At 35.4% G+C, this 22,773-nt stretch overlaps 1 protein-coding gene across 1 annotated transcript in view; it reads right to left on the bottom strand.

The window, feature by feature from the left end:
- KCNH8 (potassium voltage-gated channel subfamily H member 8) overlaps positions 1-22,773 on the bottom strand; it is a 177,065-nt gene that overhangs the window by 89,159 nt on the left and 65,133 nt on the right. The window contains exons 3-4 of the mRNA XM_054635368.2: positions 16,943-17,074; positions 2,021-2,148 (exon numbers count right to left, since the gene is read on the bottom strand). Of these exons, the coding sequence (XP_054491343.2) occupies positions 2,021-2,148; positions 16,943-17,074 (260 nt within the window). The remainder of the gene's footprint in view (positions 1-2,020; positions 2,149-16,942; positions 17,075-22,773) is intronic.

The following is a 22,773-nucleotide window of genomic DNA, read 5'->3' as shown; positions in this document are numbered from 1 at the left end:
ATGCAGGCAAGAACAAATGTTACTTTTTTTCTAACCTAGACCTCACATTCATTTATACAGATGTTCATGGAATAACTTTTGTGAATGTTGAGGCAGAAAGAAGACTAATAAATTACAGATTAAATGGAGTAAGAGGGGACTGCATCTGGCAAACTGTTTCTTCCTCTGTTGAACTAATTCTCACTGCAGAGCAATATTATTCTACAGGATAGATAGATGAGATCTTTGTATACACAAAGACATAGTACTTTAAATAGGAACATATGGAATGAAGTAACTGATATTGAAAAAAGCATCCCTTACACAGAGCTGTGAGGAGGTTCTTTCAGACTATCTCTAGCCTGGTCCTAGGAACTGAACAGCTCCAGTACTGGGAGCACCTCTCCTGGCTTAATTTCATCTGCAGAAATCTAGTTCATGTGAATGAAAGCACAATTAGTAGGAATAACTTTTTGGTTTTCTTTAAAATTGCACTCCTGATCTAAATCAAAATATTAATCTACCATAATATGGCTCCAGAACTGACTACCTTTCTTATTAGACTAGCTTTGTCTTGAGTCTGTGTTTTACCACTGTTTTATGCAATCAATATTTCAGTGTTAACTGTAGAAATTCTTAGTTTTCACCTTTCATAGCTTTAACAAAAAACACCTACCCTACCCAAAAAGCAGCATGTAGGACATGACCTGTCTTGCATTAATTACTGACAAAATTCTTGCTCACTGTTACTGTGCTCCTGGTTAATGCTGTTCCAGTAACAAAGAGCCTCCCAAAACAATATTGTGCATTCAGCAAGCTAAGATTACTTCTGATCTTGAAGTTATTCACTATGAAATTAAAAAGACAAAACCTGCATGACCGTAGACTTAACTACACCTGCCTTGTCCGTCACAGCCTTTCTCTTTGTGTTTCCTTTGAAATACTGATGTCATTGCCTTCTCTAATCTTGGTTCTTATTAATGAATTTAAGCAGTTGAATTCTCACTGTTCTTAGAGTCAGCCCATTTTTTAATCATGGAAAAGAAAGCATTCCTCATATTATTTCCAACTCATAGCTCCAAAAGTCCATGTACTAAAGCTAGTAAATTAGTCTCAGAATAAATGTTTTAACATGGTAAAATAACATCTGCACTGGTATTTTGCCAGTACAGGTAAGGCATCAAACACTATTTAAGAGTCTGTTCCTAAATAATATTATCATATTACTATACAATGAAAATATCCCTGGAAGACCTGGTCATATTTTGCAGGACTTTTATTATGCTTCTTCAATATGAAACACTTGTATCTTTTAACAGAATTTAATAATTTTTCAATATTTCATCTTTTTTCAACACTTAAGATTTAAATTCAATGGAAGTGGCTGTATGCCCTATGACATATATAGCAGTTGTGTATTTTTATGCCCTTAATCTATACCAAGTCTTTTTTAACTTTTAATTTGTACTGCACAAAGCAGGAGAGTTATTTTTTCTCATTAATATTTCTTTAGAAGTCATTCTGCTGCTATATTGAACTTATTATTTATAGTTACTGGGGGAATACAGAATTAATTTGAAGACAGAAACATTACTACTTCGGTTAGGAAATTAAAAGATAAATATCACAGCATAAAGTTGGAGAAATTCACATGAAAACTTGCCTAAATTATGTGTGACCTTTTGGAGGTTAACAGCATTAAGAGTTGCAGCTAGAGGACCTTGAGTCTCTTTTTTTTCTTTTTTTCTCTTTTTTTTTTTTTGGAAATAGTAATAATTGAGATGACAAGGTAAATTGGAACCTAAAATTCTGAGAACCTGTGGAATCTAAGTTCTGAGAAATTTTATAATGTGGTTCTCATGACATTAAATGTCTGTTTACAGTATGAGTAAATGCACTATCTTGCTATATGGTAGCAAACACCACAGTAGGCAGAAATATGCTTCAGTGATTTTTTTAAGTCAGTGCAAAAGTTATTCTTTTTCTTTTCTTTTTTTTTTTTTTCTGGGGGGGTGTAGGGGAAGAAAAGAGTTTCACCTACATTATTAATTTTTAATTTGTTCTTCTCTCGTCTTTGTAGATGTCCAGAGATGTGATAAAGGACAGCTCTACTCCGTCTGCGTGCCGACTCAAAATGTGATCCTGCTCTTCCTCTTCCTTTCCATTTTTCTGCAGAACAGAAGTGAGAGTGCATTAAAGATCAGGAAATAACACTTTAACCTTTGGGACCTGAACTACTGACATTTCAGACATTGGTAGAAATGTAAATATTATGCACACCTTTTCTTTTGCTTAATCTTTTGCAGCAAAGAAACAAACCTCCCCTCTCCTGTAGGGCAAATAAAAACCACTGTAAAGTTTTAATTGTCAAATGCCTTCACACAACTCAGAAGCAAGTAATTGCAACATTTGATTTCACAGATAAGATAAATGTACTTTCTACTGTTTCAGACCAGAGGGAAGGATATCTAGATATAACCACTGAAAATATCCTTGAGGTGATTCTACTCTCTCTCTCACTTCACAGAAAGAAAAAAAATACCTTTTAAGTTTAAAAAACAGAGAGTCTGACTTGTACTAAGCTTCCATTATGTCAGATTATGCTAATTTGTAAGCTTGCTCATTAGTAATAACCAATTCTTACATTCATGTGTTTAGATTCCTTTTCCCACCACATGGCCACTGGCAAAATCACATGACATATTCCTTGGTGACATGAAACCCATTAAGAGTAAAGACTGAACATTATTTTGGAAAGGTTTGTGGTTTTTACCTCCATTCAAATGTCTGTAATTGTCAATCATGGGAACAAATTTTGTTCTTGCTTATAAAGCAGTAAATTCAAAGTAATTCCAGTCACTCTGATGGAATTACAGAGAATTGATGCCAGAGTAAATGAAAGCAGACTTTTTGTGATGTGTCAGGATTAAGAAAAAAGAAATTATGGGACTAAAGGAAGAAGCCGTCTGTCAAGGACGTTTAATTAAAGTCAATTGAATGCATACAAATTAAGGGGGAAAAAATTAACAAAACACAAAACTAATTAGCAGAGCCAGAATTTAGAAGCAAGCAAAATAGCTACATCTTGAAACCTGCCTAGAGAAGCAAGAAAGATTTGTATTATAGGAGACTGATGTATTTTTGGCTTAACAGCACAAAACCATACATAACAAAATGTGTAGGAGGGAAAATTTTCCAAACTTCTCAGTGAAAAGTTTTCATGTAATTCATGCAAAAGAACTCTCTAGTTGAGGATTTTTTTACCTTGTCAGTAAAGAGAAGGGAGAAAAAGAAAAGTAAAAAAAACAAGAAGGGAAAATCTCTGTACTGCAAAGCCGAACCACTACTCAAAAGTTGAAGGGGGCAGATGGAGAAGCCTCAAACTTTTCCATCTCCAACACACATTGGTATCAGCTACAATGAAGAAACCTAGAACAAAAAAAATCATTATTTCGGAAAAGACCCAAATAAATTAATGTGGTTTTTTTTTTTTTTTAAATAATCTCTCAATCATCAAACCACTTACACAACTAAATTTTGAGTCTTCTTAACTTCTGGGTAAGAACAAAATGCTTATCTTTTTCTCTGAGGAAAAATGAATTTAAGTCAATTCAATTGGGTCTCCACTGTAGAACTGTTCAGCTATAGCAGCCTGGTTTTGTCATATGACTTTGAAATTCTCTTTAAAATTATTTATATGCCTCTCTTTTTTCCTTTTCTCAACCAAACTGCCATGTTGTATGAGGCCACCCAGTTCAATCTACTGCATCCAAAAGAAGTCTATAAAACAGGCTTCAGATCTGCTAGGAGGCAGGCTGTGAAAGCCCTTTTCTTGAGCTTCTGGTCAGCAATGTTTTTGAGATGCTTTAGCTACAGGCTTCATCCTCAAGCTGTACCCTATCTAATACCTGTCCTTGTCCTAAGCCTATAGAGCCTGAGGCAGTCCATGCTGGCAGATAAAACAGCCTTGGTGATGTGATCTTTTGTGAGACCCACACCGAGCTGTGTTCAGAAGGTAAGCCTGGTACCTTCAGGTGGAGTTTCCTTGAATTCTTTCAATATCCCCAGCAATATGAGGCCTTCAAATGTGGAAGTGGATCTCCCTACCTCTGGTCAATCTTGGAAGTCTTCTCTTTACTTTGGCTAGATCACCCATGACATTTTTAATTATTCTTTTAACGTATTCTTTCAGTAGCTATGTGCAGAACATCATGCAGCTTTCAAGCCATGGATACACGTTTGCCTGGTACAATGGTGTAATATTGCCTTCAGGTTTTTTCTCTGTAACTCCTAACCTCAGATGTGCCTTTCTGTCCTATGCTGAGCACTGATCTGAAAACTGTCCACAATTCCATCTCTTTCCAGAATGCCATGAGACTATGGAAACAGTCAATGTACTCATATTCAGTTACTGTTTCCGTTTTTCCCCATATATTTACTGACAGAGAGTTCCACTCTCTATCCACTCCTTAAATGAGGACTTGGTCCTTGTAAGGTTTTAAATTTTCTGTGCCAGCAGCCTGGTAATTTTTGGCTTTACAAAGATTCCATCTCTCCTACCTAGGTTCAGAGTTTCAGTCACTAAGGATGTCATACTCACTAACCTGCTCAGGCTGTGGGACTTGATATGGCACTTAAAATCATACCAATCACATATTTTCACAGCAAGTGACTTCCATCACATGCTGATTACACTATAAGCAAAGGATTAATTAACTCTTTGTTAATATTGGGGGTCACTCAATTCCTAGAGACAGAAAAGCATACATCAATAAGGAAAGCATTGCATTAATTGTGGAGTAGTAATTTTCTTACTAACCAGAAGAGGCAAAAAAGGTTTTATAGTTGTTATTAGAAGTGAAAAAAAATTAATTTATTGTAAACATAAGACGCCATCAGAGCACATGTCAGTAGCTTACAAACAAGTGAATGACATTTGTGAATTCTCTTGCTTTCTGGTCTCCCAATGCCTTCAGGAAAGAAATCAATCCTGAGCCTTGGCAAACTACATTGCTCAGGTGTGCATCTACATGTATGTGATGATTTTCTGTAACTTCTCTCTTTTCTTGTCATACTCAGTTTACAGCTCACTATTCTGGAAGAGACCGCTCATTTTTTATAAACTTCCATCTGTTTCTCTATGATTCTTTGAAAATTTAGGTTCCTGACAGACTTGATTTTTTATTTTTTTCCATGGCTGATCTTAGAAAAAAAGATCCAAGAATAAAATAAAGGATAAACAAAAAGTCACTTTAATAAAACTGGCTTATTTTTGCCCCGTGCTTAAAATCAAAAGGATTTCTCATCTCCTCAAAAACAGTGAGAAATCTTGTTCTAGAAAAATCCCAGATTTTGGGATCTATTTCCTGGTGCTTCGCCACAGCCCTTCCTGTGTAATGGTAACCCCCCCCACCAAGATAGCTCTTAAAAAGGATGCTTGCAATTTAGTCTTATCTGCCCTTTATCAGAAAAGTAGTAATACATTTTTTAACTCTTAATGCTGTCCTTTTGGTTGTTCTTTCAAATGAACATAGATATAGTGCTACAACCATCAGACACGACAATAACAGAATATTTTCTAAGAAAAGAAAATAACAGAACACCTCTTTGCTAAGCTTAACATTAGCCTCCTAACAGTTTGAGACTTCTTACAATCTTGTGAGAGAAGATTGCAGCAAAAGAAAGCACATCCAGACACAAATGTCTTTGTAACGCTTGTCTTTTCTTGTATTTTTATAAGAACTTGAGGCTTCAATCATCCATTTAAGGTTAATAGAAAGAGGAGGCATAACTCTTTTCTTGTCCCTTTGGAAAAAAACAAAAGATCCACTTCTTAGGTATAAATCAGAAATATAAACCCTGACAACTTTTCACAAGCTTTCATAGGTATGTGCTGCCCTAGCAGTGCAGAAGAACTGGAAAGTCAGTTTTACTGACTAAATTGACACTAAATGTATGTCTGCTCTCCTTCTAAGCAGTTCATTGAATCCTAGAATAATTTAGGTTGGAAAGATCCTTAGGATCATCAATTCACAATCACTAATTGTGAACTCCACCACTAAACCATGACCCCAAGTGCCACTCTGATGCATCTCTCAAATACTTTCAGGTGTGGTGACTCAACCACTTCCCTAGGCAGCCTGTTCCAAGCTTGATAACACTTTTGGTGAAGAATTATTTCCTAAAATCAGAATAGTCTGAGCATAGCATTAGATAGAGTCCAGAATTCTTTATGATTTATAATGATCTCGTTCTCCAAGTAAAGTCTGGCACATTGATAGAATCATAGAATCATGGAATGGTTTGGGTTGGAAGAGACCTTCAAGATCACCTAGTTCCCACCTTCCTGCCATGGGCAGGGACACCTCCTGGTTGCTCAAAGCTCCATCAAACCTGCCCTTGGACACTTGCAGGAATGGTACATTCACCACTTCTCTGTTCCAGTTCTCAGCTGTTCCAGTGCCTCCCCACTCTCTTAGTGAAGACTGAATAACCCTGATATGACCCAGAAGCACTATGCTCACTCCATAGCAGACAACCTGTGGCATGAGAGACCATGAAATGTATTTTTTTCCAAATACCAAAATGAACTAACCTGCTTTGGCCAGAAATTTTGCACTTTATTTAGAAAAAAGTTTCAGCCTTGGTAGTTTTTCCTCATTCTTCATAGAATTCACTTGTATCCCTTCGAAAGAACTGCTTTCCTTTTTCTCATTCATGCATTAATTAAAACCACTACCTACAGTTCCCTCTGGTGTGATACATACCAAACATACTCTTGTATGGAAACATCTCCCAATCTGATCATGGATCATAACCCATGATTTTGTACTGAAAATTTTCAATACAAGCGTGCATGGACATAAAATAGAAAATTAAGATCTTGCATTTCATTCATATGACACAGGAAAATCCAAGAGATTTGCCTGTGTTTACCTAAAACATGGAAAATGAATAAAAGCAACCTACACCTCTCAAATTTAACCCAGAACACAATATCCTGGTAGTATGGGAATGAAATAGAGGGGTGATGTAACGTAGCCTGGGAGTGTAGTTATGGAAGCACATGCACAATGCAGTAACTTTATTCAGAGATGGTATTTCTACCAACAACTAGTGTGACAGAGTTATCCTAAAGGCTGTGAAGCTGCAGACCTGCATCTCTAAGCAGTATTTCTGCAGTCCAGTGGCCAAGGAAAGACAAGTTCACCACTAGGGACAGCACCATGACTCTTTGCTGCTTTTTTCTACTTTCACAAGAATTTTAGCTCCATGCCCAAATTATATTCCAGCCCCAACTATTTGATTGCTACAGCTGCCCTGTTTGCTTGGCAGGTGGGGCTGTTAGGCTTAGGGTAAGATTGATTCAAGCACATTGACTATCCTCTTCAAAGAGTGAAAATGTGACCATCTCAAGTCATGATGTGTAACCCTGACTGACAAAACTAGGAAAAGTAGTATAGACATAGATCTCTTTAAATACTTTGCTCAAACAGTCCTGAAGAAAAACAGCGAGTTCCATATTTACATGGACTCTATAGTGGGTGTTCTCCATGAAAATTCTAAATTTTAGGTTTCTTTAGCAGTGTGGTGTACACCTTTATAAATATATTCCATAAAATAATGAGATTGCTTCATTTTAGCTATTTTGAGAGCTAAGCCAGCAGTATGAGGAATAAAAAGATAACATTTTTATTTTACTAGCATTTTACTCAAAGGACTAGGTAAGTTGGCATAGTAGATAAGAACTTTTCATTTATTTCATTGTTTACAAAATTGAAGTCAATCATGAGATGAAACAGCAAGTAATGCCAACTCCTACTAAGAAAATTTATCATAGAAATAGCATCATTTTGAGTGTGTAAACTAGATTTGAACAGTAACACCAACAACAGAGTAGAACAGGACAAATGGACTCCATTGCCAAAAGGTATCCAGATACAGACAGACTTGAAGAAATCCATGATGCTGCTCCATGCACACACTGGAAGGAACACTGTGAACATGCATAGTAACCAGGTTAATGCTGTGATTTTTAATGCTGGTTGGACTCTTCCTTGCTCAAAATACAGTGGTATATTGTTGTACCTGTGTGATCTCTCCTGCTGCTCTATTCTGAAATCAGGCAGGGAAATAAACCTCCCCCGTTACCTTTCCTGTATATATCTTTATGCTCTCACAACCACACAGCCCAGTCACACAGAGATGTTTTTACCTGGAATATCTTACAAGAACTGAATTGTTCCCTTTTGAACCTGGGTTCAGTGAAAGAATTTGATAAAGAATTTGTCCATCATTTATTCATCTTACAACTCTATTTATAAAAGGCTTCCTGTAAGAAATGCAATAAAGTTCTTTTTGTCCTTTTAGCACATGTCTTGGGAAACCCTCACCACTAGCATCATAAGGTAAGGAATACCACATCAGAAAGTGTGATCTTTAAATAGGCCACCACGAATAACCCATGTGCAATAAAATATATACAATGATGTCTACAGGAAACACAATGGTTTAAAAACATATACAGCTTGACGCAAAACACATTTCATAGGCAGTCCTCAAGAAAAGCAAACCACCAAGGAAATTCTGAAGGACACAACTGGTGTAAAGCAACTCTGAATGAACACAAAAAACCCTCTAAAACCAGATTATATGGAAAGCTGGTTTAATTTTTTTCTAGGCTTTAAAAAAATCTAGAAAAACTTTCAGTTATTATTCAGGGGACAGCAAACCAGCAGTTGCCAATAAATAGAAAACTGATAAAAGTCTTTGGTGTTAATGACAGAATAAAAGCACTACCATGGGCAAGAGGCTGCAGGAGTTCTGTTGGTTGTATGACACATTCTCACTGTCAACAACAATCAACAATTCACAAAACTCTTCACTGTATGGTGGATCCAGGCTAGCCTCTAGCTGCTTTTTAAATTCTGTTAACTGATTAATTGATTCAATAAGAAGATGTACCTAACACACATACCAGCTATACTCTGTAAACATTATTACAGAACATTTTTTAAAGGGGCAAATTTTACACTGAATCAACGGTATGATTATCATAATTTTAGTATTATGCCTTCAGAGAAAATTCACTTTGAACAGAAAGAGAAAAGAAGTAATTTGATACATTCCTATTAATGTTTTTATGAATTAGAAAGACCTTCAAACAGCTTATGAGATAAAAATCCTTAACCACATTTTGGTCTGCTGATTCTTCCACTGTGAAGAAAAAAAAGAGGTGTGAGGAAAGAGACACACAAAGCCAAAAGAAAGATTATTTCTCCTCTTCCATTTTGGTGGTTGATGGTAGTATACAACTAAATAAGTAAACAAATTTTCCTTTTTAGATGCCAGTATTTGGGTCTATCTTATAAAAATCATAAAAATAATTAGGGAAAAAAAATTGCAAAAGACATAACTTTTTTCAACTGATTCCAATAGGCTGAGTTTCAGAAGAAGAGAACTCTGAAAGTGAATTACTTTAAACTATTTTCTCATTTATTAATACTACTTCCAAGAGTTACAGAACTTTTGTAATGAAGTAAAATATTCCAGCTCAAAAATAGCTATTTAATAATTCTGTAAAAATAGTTTATTTGCCAGCTTTCTACTGTTACTACTATAAAATTGTCTCACAAATTGTAAAATTGTCATTTTTATTATGTCATCAAATTTGAGACATGTCTATTGATTCAACTGAAGTGAGTGGTCAGTTCTTACAGAATAAAATGTAGTGTTGGATTTACAGCTGGGTCACCACTCACTTCCAGCTGTTTTTAGTGACTGTTTTTTTCCAGGAATAGTTTGCATTTCCCCCAGAAAATTCCTACAAAGCTCATGGGACAATGATATGCTCATATATCATTATGAACAAAAATGTAACTGGAATAATAAAGAGAATATTTGAAATATTTTTCAAGAACCCCTAGAACTGAAATAATGCCAACTATTTAAGTCACCAAGAAACTTCTCATTCTCTTCAGCAAGTGTTAATATCTCTTCCTCTGCAGGTGTGTAATATTTAAGGACACAATCATGGAACCCGAGGGTTTTCTCTTTTCCTTTAATTCCATAAAATTTAATCATGTATTTAATCTATTGATATTTTTTCCTCCATTCTTATATTCAGAAAAAGATTATAATAATTTCAAAGTCATTAATTGCAAAAATAATTTTAAAAAAATTTGCACAGATGATGATGATGTTAAAGTACACCTTGTTTACTCAAGTGAAAATAGTAACATGTACCTGAAAATTTTCTATCTTGTAATGAAAGCATGTCTTTTGAGAACGAAGACTTGTGTTCTTAATAGATTTTTGAAAAATATAGAATCAGATAAGTCCCCCATAAAAATGTTTAGTGATCAATGTAACTTGCCCTGCGTTAAAACAGCAGGGGGAGGGCGAATAGATTTTTTAAAAAATAGTTTTTAACTTAAGAAATATATAAGTTCAAAATCCTATGATGTCTGTGTATATGTTCCATGTGGTCATTTGAAGACCCAGAAAGTATCTCTGATTATCCCTCAAGGACTTATATGCTCAGACTCTCAGAGTGACTGGCCCTAAGCCCAGCCTGTTTTACAATTATAAGTACAAAATTTAGGAGGGATAGTTGTAAATCCATCTGTAAGAGATCTTACCTGCTGTGTCTTTACAGGACCTCAGAATTGCTCTGAGGAGCTGCAGCATGAACTACATGCCCTATAACTGTAATTGCAGTTAAATTTTGCAAATGACCCAAGGCCTTCTAAATGTGTTTCTAAACATAAACTACACATGAAATATGCTTTCTAATCATCATGGTCCCTTAATAAAATGTAAGATAACAGGCTGTGTCTAGGCCAGTAAAAATCTTTAACGATATTTCTCCCTTTTCAGATTTTTTTTTCCCACAGAAATAAGAAAGATTGTAAATTATATAAGAAAGTTGTAAACTGTCTGACTCGTTAAAAAATCACCTACCACACACACACAACTTTGAAAAGTGCTTCAGCAACATATATACTGAAGATATTCCCCATTTTTTCCATGCTTTTCTTTTCTATCTTACATGGCTGAGTTTTCAAACTTTAAAAGGAATGTCTGAAGATACTTTTCAACAATCTGCCAGCAAAGTGAAAAACAAAACAAAACAAAACAAAACAGAAACCCAAACAAACAACTTCTCCCTTCTCCCCCACCTTGATGACTTTGTTTTCTAGGGAAAATCTGGAAGCAATGGCATAAATTTATCTAGGAAATGGTGAGTATGAACTTTTTAGTTGCTAATGTATATATTTTCTCAACCTTCCAGAATATCCCATAATATTCTGCTGCTCTGCATTTGCTCAAGAATCAGACTGTGCTTGTCATTTTTCTCATTTACATTCTATATATATCACAAAGGACACTTTTCCCTCAGCTCCAGAACATGCCCTGTGCCTCTCTGGGAGCTGCTGGAATGGAACTGCCACTTGCATTTAACACTCGGTGCAAGGCTAAAGCAAGAGCTACAAAGATTGATATGTCTCCAAAGATTCAAGGCTCAAATAAAACTTATTTGCTTGGATAAGAAGGTGAAAAGGTGAGAGGGAGAGCATCTACATGCTCTCAAATGCCAGAAGGAACAGGGAGAGAAAGGCAGCTCTATTTTTGTCCCCTAATTATTTAAACTATAGTCCACAGACGAGGAGGAAAGGAGTTTCTCTTTAATGATGGCAGAAGAGTTTCAGACCATTCTTACTTTGATGGTGAGCCAGGAGCAAAATCATTCTAGGGGGGATGTAACTGAGTCATTGCAGAATAAAGGTTTCCTCAATATGTTCTTCCTTTGGGCAGTGGGAATATTGGGGCAAAACTCTGCTTCTATCCCATCTCCTCCATTGATTGAACTGCATGGTGCTTGTGCATCCCGAAACAATTTGAACTGCTTTGGTTATTGTAAGTCTAGGTGACTGTATGGTTGTGTTCCCCATCCCAACATACTGCCTCCTGACAGGCATAAGAAGCTTTAAAATGAAAAATTGTCTCCTGAATATTCCCTGCAGTAGCTTGAGCAATCATGAAGTAGCTGAGACAGTAATTAAGCAGAATAAATCAAAGTGCACATTGCAGAATTTCTTACAAGAGACCAGCACTGCTCCAAATAGACATTTTCAACATAAAAAATCTGGAATGTAGAATGTTTGGCACATGGTATTTCACTTCTGGCACGCTGAATAGAACTCTAACTCCTCCCTCCAACAAATGATGCATAATCAAAATAAATCTGTCTCCTCAGAAGTTCATATGGACGTAAGGATTACTAAGAAGCCAGAAAAAGCCAGACAGTTGAACCATAACATGCAGTTTAGTTTAATCTGTTGTGGCAGAAGGTGTAGTCCAACTTTTAATTCACATTATTTCAAGAGTGAAGGCGTCTTTACCAACAGGCAGACCAACCTAAAACATGAAATTCTGTTTAAGAAAAAGCTTTTTTTTTTTTTTTTTTGCTTTGTGGAGAGTCAAACACTGCCCAGATAAGTTGTAGAGTTTCTTTCCTTCGTGCTATTGAGCACATATCTGCATGTGTTCCTGGGCAATCCATTCAATCTGACCCTGCTTTGAGAAGGGGACATTGTACTATATAATCTCCAGACATTCCCACCTCAAATATTTTGGGGTTCTGTTGTTACTATATATTACACACATTTTTATAATAATTCTGGAATAAAGTTGAGAAAATCTCTCCTAAAATAATTGCTTTCAAACAAAGAGTTTAATTTTTTCATAATAAAAAACAAAACAAAACAAAAGCAAATAGATTACCAATATCTTTGTGAAATGAGTCAAATTAATCAGAGGAATTTTAGCAGTGACTCTAGCAGTGGAACCCTGCATCTATGTAATCTAAATTATTCCAGGTTAGCACACAGATTTGAGGTCTAAAAATAGTCACAGAATAATTTAATTTCCTATTTTCCTACCTGGATTCCTGTATTTCCACTAAATTCCTGCATATGCTCTAGTGCAATATGCCGAAATGAAGAAGCACTGACCCAGTTATGTTTCACTAGAGTCCAGATTTGGAGAATAGAATTTTCAGTTTAATCACTTTTCCTCCAAAAGGACAATGGAACTTCAAACCAAAAAGTAGCTCATTGTAAGTTAGGATGTTAAAATAAAATTCCATAAATCCACTTAAGAAACAGTTTATTAAAAAAAAAGCAAACAAACCATTTCCTGTATATTGAAAAGACCATCAATTTGCTTAAAGTGCACAATTTTAGGAAAAAAAGGTGGCAAGTTGCTTTTCAACAGCAAAATGATTACAGATATTATTAAGCAGCTGGAAAGCAGAGCATATTTCTACAGTAAACTTACAGGTAGGGCAAACATGTATTGTTGAAGGCAAATTAGCAAAACTGAAAAACTGAAGCCTTTAAGGATATCGTCAAATTGACTTAAAAACCAAACCCAAACCAAACCAAAGTGTGAAAGTTGCTGACTTTCACAGGAGTTCTTAAAGACTGTCAAACTTCTCAGGCATGTGTTTTTCCATTTTTCTTATGTGAAAGTCTTAGAACAAAGTCTGCTTCTCCCATTGGTTGATACAACTCTTTTCACTGGAAACTTTTATAGAGAGAAGAAAAGCAGGAGAAAACCCTGTTAAATTTGTATTTAGAATGACACATTCAAAAGAAAAGGTCACAGACGACATCTGACATTTGGGCTGGGTAAAAGAAAATAAGGTAAAAAGGTGGACTTTTGCAAGGCACATTGGCACAATGGAGCAACTGACGTTGTGTGAACAGATGAGATAAAATTGATAAGAAAACGTCTGCAGAAAATCAGACAGCATTGGCTCCCGAGATTTGCAAAAGTAAATACACAATGCACAAGAAGAAAGAGGCCATAAAATCAGAAGATAAAGTTCAGGAAGGTGTCATTGTAAAAGTACAAGGAGAACAAGATTTTACAGAAGAAACAGGTGAAATCAAAAGTAGGAAAGACCTGAGGAAATAGGGGTCTGGAGAAGGCTTTTGGAAGCACAACCAGTGAAAGTGTGCTGGTGGGATGTCAAAGGGGCAGATTAAAGAGAAAAGGAACACGGAAGGATTTTATTAGATAAGTTTTCTAAGGAGTTTAGACATTAAAATGAGATGGAATATAACTAATAATGACCCATAAAATTATAAAAGTCAGTAGTCAGTTCTGGGCAGAAAATAGAAGAGAGCAACTGAAACAAAAACATTGCCAAAGGGGCCTTGCATGGGCAGGATAGTTTCACACTGAGAATGTTTTTGTCTAGGTTCTCCTTCCATACACAGTCTAACCTCAAGAGATATGCTAAAAAGGCAATAGAAAACTGTGCATGATGGCAATTACCTTGAAGCAATAGTTCAGTTTCAACTACAAGTTTAAAAATTATTTGATTTTTGAAAGGGCAGATTCAGTAATCTTTGAAAAAGTAAATCAATCTGTAAGCATTAAAAATGTTTTTTCATACATCCAAAAAAACCCCAACAAACTCAAGCTTTTTTTAATACAAGTTGCATCGTACATTCCTGATAGTAATTGTGGTCTAAGTAAAGAAGCACCAATTACTTCTAGAAGTTAAACATTCTGAAATTTCAGGTACTGAATGAGTTGCACAGATTGTACTGGGAATTCTTTTTTGAAAATAATGAGATGATATTCACCCCTGGATGATTAGTAAATCACTCTGCCGGGAAGAATTTTAATGTTATTAAAAAAGACCTGGTATACCTCTACATTTATTTTTATGTATTCAAGTGGATATACACAACATTAAAATGCTGAACTTAAAAAGAAAATTTGAATAAATGGTTAAATCCTGTTTGTTTTCTCATTCTAGTTAATAAAATCCAATAATTGCCAAGGCCCCACACTAAGTGCTATTTTCTGCTTCCATGATGCTAATAACAGAAAATGATTGTCATGGTTTTAAAATTATTATGAAGCGACAGAACAACCAAGTTTCAGGATGATACTCAAAGGAATAAATACAACATGGAAGAAAGCCAAGTGTCCATATTTATTCTTGTGGCAATTGAATGGGCATTTGCTGGTGTGGTGTAGCCCTGCACAAGTGCATTCCTGTGTCAGCACTCAGCAGATTTGTATTAATTTGTAAACATGCTACAGGAAACGGGAGTTAAAATCTGCTTAGATATATAATTTGATATGAAACCACATCAAAGACCATCTTAATCCATCCTAAAATAAGCACGCAGCTACAAAATGTTTATCAGATAAACAATAGCTGTCATTTTGCAAGTAATCAGCAACATACCTATTTCAAGTCATCCCTGGACTAAATGTGATTTCTCACTGAGTCTATCCTGAAAATTTGCATCACTTGTAAGTAAACCATTAACCTTTAGAGCACAGATGTTCTGACAATCTCTCTCCAACATAGTTCCATGTATCAGGTTTTAAGAAATTACTTTCCTAAAACTTTGATAAGAGTAAGCTTTTCAGAGGCTTAAGGAGAAACAAGATAAAATACTTTTCATACTTTTATTTTTTTACTTCAAGGGATAGCAATTGGATGAAATTGAATGTAAGGAAAAGCAGTAAAATGTACTTGTTTACTACTTCAAAACCATTTTTCAGTCTTCCAGCTTTGAAACTTTCAAATATATTCATTGCAAAAAGTAAAGGATGAAAAATTCCTCCCCCAGAAAACCTTCTAATATTCAGAGCTTGAAAATAACGTAAAAGGTGAAATTATTTGTCCAAACATACACAAGTGGCAGACATAGTAAGCATAAGTATTAATCAGCACAAGAAAGCATAATATTTTACAGTTTAAAGTACTAAAATTTCATAATAGAATACTGAATCACACACTTCTGTAACTGAAATATAACTTTTTTGGTGATAAATGAACATTTAAAACCTAAAAATGTTTAATAATAATTGTTCCCCTACTTTAAAAAATCCATGAGGAGTAAATGTGTTCTAAGTGCCGTAGCTATGTAGTTTTTGACTTATGCAGAGATCAATGGCTATCACGGGATGAAAAACTTAAATAGGTCCCAGAGTAGTACCAGGTTGGAAAATTCAACACCAATGGTGTTTTAAAGAATTCTGAGACCCACTCTTGGTGTCTACAGATGAACTCTTTCTAAGCAGTTCCTTAGAGACTGAAAAATTACAAAACTAAAGACTTGGTCCACTATACCTTTATAAAATACAAGTTTAGAATAAGTTCACTGCCTTTGATGTACAACTCACTGCTCACAGCATAACCTTCATTCCCCTACACTGATTTTGTTTTGTGTTACCAAAATTTAGCAAACCTTATTTACACTATACAGTCAAAATTATTTTATGGCAGTTGTGAGTCATTACCATAGGACAATTTTCCAATTTCATGAAACAGAATCTTTGCAGTGTTTCCTTTCAGAAGCAAACAAAAGAGAGAAATTATTTCTTATACTATTGGATAATTCTGATGATATAATAAGTCTTACAACTTAAAGTGTAATGAAAATGAGATGACACAAGAAAATATATGCTTACCAATGGGCAAAATAATTTCTAAAGCTCTTTTAAATTCTGCTTATTGGAAAAAAAATGAAAAAACACATTAATTTACTCTCAGCCATGCTGAAATCAGATTCATAGATGGAACTTTTGTAAAGGTCCAAATCTTCTCCAAAATACCAAAATATACTTCTGTAAATCCAGAAAGTAAATACATTGAATACATGGTACTTAAAAGTAATTTTAATTTTTAGGAAAAAATACTCTGTCTCCTAAATTCTATGTTTACAGAACCTGCAGCAGTATGTAAATAATAAAAAACCCAAACAGATTATTTATCATTCCATGACATACATTAATTTCTTCTTTGGAAAAAACTAGGAGGTCTCTATATTGAATTGTGTATGTGTGAGAGGATGCTCATGCAGGTGTAACTCTTAAAAACATATAAATGTTGGTTCTTATCAATTTTTTTGCAATTCTCACAAACCTTCCTTTTTGTCTTCTGCGGCAATCTTCGCTTTTGTGTCTGTTATGTCTTTGAAAGAGGCCAGAAAGAGTACGACATCTCCTTTTTCATTCTTTATAGGAACAATATCCAGTAAGCACCAGAATGAAGACCCTGCAAGGATAAAGAATGAATTTAATTCAAACAGCTGTCTTTTAGCAGAGAGAGGGGGGAAAAAGAGTGAACTGCTTATTTAGGAGGTCAGTAGTCACGGAATCACAGATGTTCAGCTCCTGTAAATCACTTTGCATCACTGGTTGAAGCTCTGTAATACTGCTTTCTCCAGACACAAGACATTAATTTAAATGCAAAATTTATCTACAGGGATCATTAATAGTGTTTAATGAAGCTGCTTACTCCTCTGAAACCATGCTTTCCTTTGAACTCTCCACTGATGTTGCTTATTTCCTGGAATAGCTTTTTCTTTGTTAACTTGGCATCTGAAGAATTCATGTCTGCTATAGAATCATTCTACCTTAATCATCTGACTTGATACTCATTAAAACTTCTTGACAGAGGACCTGCTAGTCAGAGCATCATTTCACTAATACAAAGACATTTAAATTAATCAGATATCAGACTTAGAATAGACACAAACTCATTGCACAGACAGTGAAATATATACCACACATCATCTCTAAAATTAATATCAGCTTTACTGTCATAATATTCACCTTTTTAAGACTGAATTTGGGCAAAACTGAGTTTGACAATGTTTTTAATTATTGTCAACTTTTCTCTGTCCACACCTGCTACATAATGATGCAGTTTATAATAAATTCTTACTCTTTGCAAAGATATGTTGTTCAATTCCAATGAAACAATTCATAAGTTTTCTATCAACACCACTTGGAAGAAGAAAATATTTAATGCCAGGATGCAAGCATCCTAGATCCCACTCCCATCCATTCTGGGGTAACTCAGCCCAGGACCAGACTTTTGTCTCTTTCAGGTTTTAGATAGCAATGCTAACTACTTCCACCCACCATCAGCCCACAAATATTATTTATAAGAGATATAAGTGTTACTAGAGAGTTTAAAATTTATTTCTGTACATCTTTATGCTTCCACAATCTGCTGCTTCACAACGTCCTATTTTTAGTGTTCATTTACAAACAAAAGTCTACTTAAATTCAGAAAAAAAAACCAGGACTGGTTCCCTGCCCCAGCTGACTACAGCCAAATGATCAGCTGAGCTTTGGAGGGCTCCTTGGGCACAGCAAGCAGACTAGCCACTTCCTGCTGTGCTGTCTTCTGAAGTTTCCAGTTTTGAAAAAGAACTGGGCACAGGAAGATCACAGGTAAGTTTTATAATTTAGATTTCCAAGTGGAAGTTCCCTGGTTGCCTTTTGAACACTGTAGATGAGCATGATAGATGAAAGAGCAGCTTTTCTTTTGAAGCACCACAACAGTTAAAGGTAAAAAAATTTGCTTCAAAGGAAATTCATCTGGCCTTCTGTGCCCCGATCAAACTTTCCAAGAGTCACACAGGCACCTTTGAGACTAACATTACTAGTTCAGCAATCTGGCAGCACTTCCACTTAAGGTATTTAAAAAAGGGACATGGAGAAATTGGAACAAGAGAAAAGAAAGCTGGAGGACAGAAAAACCTGTGGAAAGAAGCAGACTTGCTTTGTATTGGGTTTAAATATTCTTATTTTGAAGACAAATCAAGGAAAGATTCGCTTTTAAAAGATGGTAAAACCTATTAGAATCAGAAGCAAGGCATTTCTATTGTTCTTTCTCCGACTTTGATTCTACATTCTCCTTTTTTTTTTTTACAGATTTGATTCTATTAAATATTCTGGGGAAAACTGCTCAGTAGCATTACTGTCAGAAATGTTTTAGATAGTCACACTGTCCCAATCTGAAGTGGTCCATTCAAGGAGAAGAAGCATTAAGAAACTTTACTGCTTAAAAATAGAAACCTAAGTCTTTACAAAATACCATCATACCTTCTAAACTGGCCAAACTCCTACTGGCAAAATTACTTTCTACCCAGTTGCATTCTGCCAGTAGTTTCAGTGGGCAAGAGGTCTTTCTCAACTCCTTCTTCTAAACACCACCAAGAGGGCTAATGGTCTTTTCTTGCTCTTTTCAATTGTTACATGTCTTTTCTACACACACACATACATATGCATTAGCCATTAAGACCTGAAAGAAAGTTGCAGGCATCAGGCATTTCAAACAAACTTAACTCAGTTACAGTAACATGTTCTGAAATCATAATTTGTAGGTTTAAGGGAGTTATTACAACATAGTTAATCATTAGAGACAAATCTATTTAATATCTAATGGTTTAATTCATTGTCTCTTTTGTATAATCAAAATACAGTTTAATTCTTTAGAGGTTTGTTAGTCACCAGTGTTCACTAGTCACTGAAATTGTCCCACATCCTGTCATCATTTAGTTTCTCTCAATCATATTTTCTTTTTTTTTTTTCTTTTCTCATTCTCCTTCTCTGTAGATATATCAGAAAATATTTTGACTAAGCAAAGCAAACGTATAAAATATGGTGTGTGCCACTAAAGGAAACACAGATCCAATACATGCACAAGCTACTTCTCTCCTGAAGAGTTCCAGGCTAATACCCGGTGTGGTGGGCTGTCAGTTCTGGCTGTATTTACACACTGAATCTTTAGAAGTTCTAAATCTGAGCTGGTGGGTTTGGTGGGGTTTTTTCTGTGTTTTAATTTTATTTGGTTTTTTCTGCCTTTTCTCTGAAAGGAGCAAATGAATATGGAGTTGTTTTCAGACTGGGTGAGATGATCTGTTTTAGGTCAGGACTAGGTCAATATAATGTTGCATTCTGTCAAAAACAGAAGAGCTCTCTCTCTTTCACTATTGAGGAGCATCCTTGGAAAAATAAACTGCAATGCAATCTGTTACAGAGCTTTTACTGAAAGCCAGCATCACATAATTCTATAAAGCAAAAGCAGAACTTTCTTCACATCAAAAAAAGTAGTGCCCTATTTTGTTATGGTTCTTTTGAATGCACTCGTCTGTGAGACAGAAATTCCTTCCCTGCTTCAGATGATGCATACAAAGGTTTTCTGTATTGTCAAGAGTTGCCTATCAAAGAAATTTCTTTTGGAGGTTTATTTATATACAGACTATTTTTATTGCTTCAAGCCACCACTCTTGGAGAAAGAGTCTAATCTTTCTCTTGCATTATGAAGGGTCAAAATATATTTTAATATCCTCAAGGCTTATATAAGCACATCACAGGGAAGGAGAAAAGAAACCAAATGAAGCATAATCTTATCACAAGGCAATTTGGCTATAGTCCACCTTTTATATATACAAAAAAAAGAGAGTGCTTTATGGTCACTCTCTCAACCACCCTTTCTACCTTTCCTCGTTTTGACAGCTAGAAGTCTGTCCTCAGACTGAAATCAAAATAAGGGTCAACAGACCACAGCATTTAAAAGGGAGATTTTATACAAAACTCTGTCATTAGAATGCCAGTAGCCTTCAAAAACAAGCACTCTTTTCACTAGTAAATAAAGCTTGCTTGAACCATGGGACAGACTGAGACCATTAGCTCTGTTGATGAGCTGTGTGCACTCACCGTATGATAAAAGGTAATCTGTAGTCATGCCCACCCCAGACAGAGCCCAATGAAATACTCAGAACAGAAATATCTTTGGTGGATATTTGGGTATTGCAGAGGTTTCATAATAAAGATATAATGTGGGATGCTCGTCTGCAAAGTTTATGTAATTCTTTAACAAAATAAATAAACTCTACACCCACCTTGTTAAAATTTTACTTCATACTTTTTAAGCAATACAAATATCGCTTTCCAAGAAATACTTGGAATGAGTGCTACTCATGCCAAGCTATGGCTTCCTTTTGCTCTTGACAGTCTGAGAGTAGTTTTGTCCAGGAAGAAAAGCTTAAGGCTTCCTTTTACTTTTTGACTGGTGTGGTTATATCCATTTCCAGACCCTCAATTTCTCAGGACTTTTCTTGCCACACTGCTTTCCAGAGGGACACTGAGCCACTTTATGCTGTTCCTTCTTGGAACATTCATGGGTCAGAAATAAGAAACACAAAATTTTTATGATCTATCTCCACTTCTTGTGGCATAAGGAAAAGGGACCAAGCTCCTTTGAGAAGCTCTGAATCTACACATAACACATCAAATTAATCAAATGCAATGGTTCCTAGACTAAGAGCCCAAGTATCTAAAGAAAAAAAAGCAATGGTTTGCATACTAATAATAAAAGTCTTGTGGCACAAAACAATAGCTTTTCAAGGAATAATTATATATATGCATAAGAGGGCAGAATTAGGCTTCACAAGCCATCATAAATCTGGAATATTTCTTTTTGTTTAAGTAGGTGGCTTAGTAAACTAAATGCTCTTGTAGGGAGAGGTAAATCAAGCCTTAAAGAAAACTATTAAAACACATCACCCTATTTCAGGGGATTCATGTAGAAGACAAAGATAAAAATATTTTCATGTAGATACTGTAATAACTTGTCAACAAGATTGATGCTAAATACTCAGCATTACAATCCTCAGTGTCTCATTGGTGGTTACTAATTATTAGCAAAATAAACCTGCATCATAACAACAGAGATATCTGAGCCTGATCATTTCCACTTTTCCACCACAGAAAGTGTGCACTTCAAAACTGGCAGGCTGGGATGCCAAAGACTTTGTCCGAGGAAACCAAACTCTCTCTTTCATCAGCTTACCCAAAAGTTCCCAGCCTCACTGATAACGCTTCATTTTGAAAGTTAAGTGGTTTTGACAAGATGTCAACATTTTGTTGAGGAGAGCAAAGTGCAAAGAAAACAATGCTTAAAAAAATTGCAACTGGACTGAACAGGAAAGGAAATGAGCAAGAAAACTATAGCTATACATTCTTTCTCTTTTGTAAATATCATAACTTTGAAAATGATCAATTAAAACAGCTAATGAAAAGTTCTGCTGCTTTAAGCAAATTATCACCTCATTCTTCTCCATTATCCCTGCAAAAATCAAATTTATAAGCTAAAATCTATAATTTATTTTTCTTGAATTCTGCTACTGAAGGTTCCAGCTTATCTGCTACACCTAGTGACATTCTTTGATCAGAAAAAATTGCAAAATTAAGAGCTCATGTGAGCTATGATGAAACTGACTGGGAACAGGTTGTTGAGTTAGATTTTCATACAAGTGGCAAAGAAGACTCAAGAACTTGTTTCCCCTACTTCTGTGTGACCATCAGATCACACTTGTATCCTGAAAGTCTCCTTACAAGTTTTAACAATCAATGTAAATCTATACCAAAATGGATTTGTAATCCATTGATGCATTCCAAAATTTATTTACATCTCAAAGCAGAATACAGTTGTGTCCCAAGAATTTGGTAGATGAAAGATGATGGTAAGATACTGTAATAACAAAGCAAAAATTGTATTTCAGCATGAATAAGTAGGGAATTAATAATCCTGTGGAGCTGATTTAAAACTTTTTAAAAATATCTCCCCAATCTTCTATATTCCCTATGGAGTACTATGTGCAATTATTCTAATCTATTACATCTCATTAGAGATACACAAATCCATCCCTTCATGTCTTCCCAGCCTTTTCTGTGCCCAGCTTCAACCTGTGCTCTGTCCCTTCTGCTGTCAGGTAATCCAGTGTCTTATATATCTCATACTGTCCAGCATGTCCAACTTTCTCTGCCATCTCTGCCATGATGGAGAGATGAAAAGGGGGAAAAGATGCCCTAAGAGAAGACCCTTTTCCACACAGCAATATCCTATCCTTGCCTCTCCTGCAAACTGCCAATGATAGGCAGAGAGAAGCTTAATTC

The sequence above is a fragment of the Agelaius phoeniceus genome, chromosome 1 (genome assembly GCF_051311805.1).
Source record: "Agelaius phoeniceus isolate bAgePho1 chromosome 1, bAgePho1.hap1, whole genome shotgun sequence".
NCBI classification, from domain to species: Eukaryota; Metazoa; Chordata; class Aves; order Passeriformes; family Icteridae; genus Agelaius; species Agelaius phoeniceus.
This window is presented reverse-complemented; position numbering and strand designations above follow the sequence as displayed.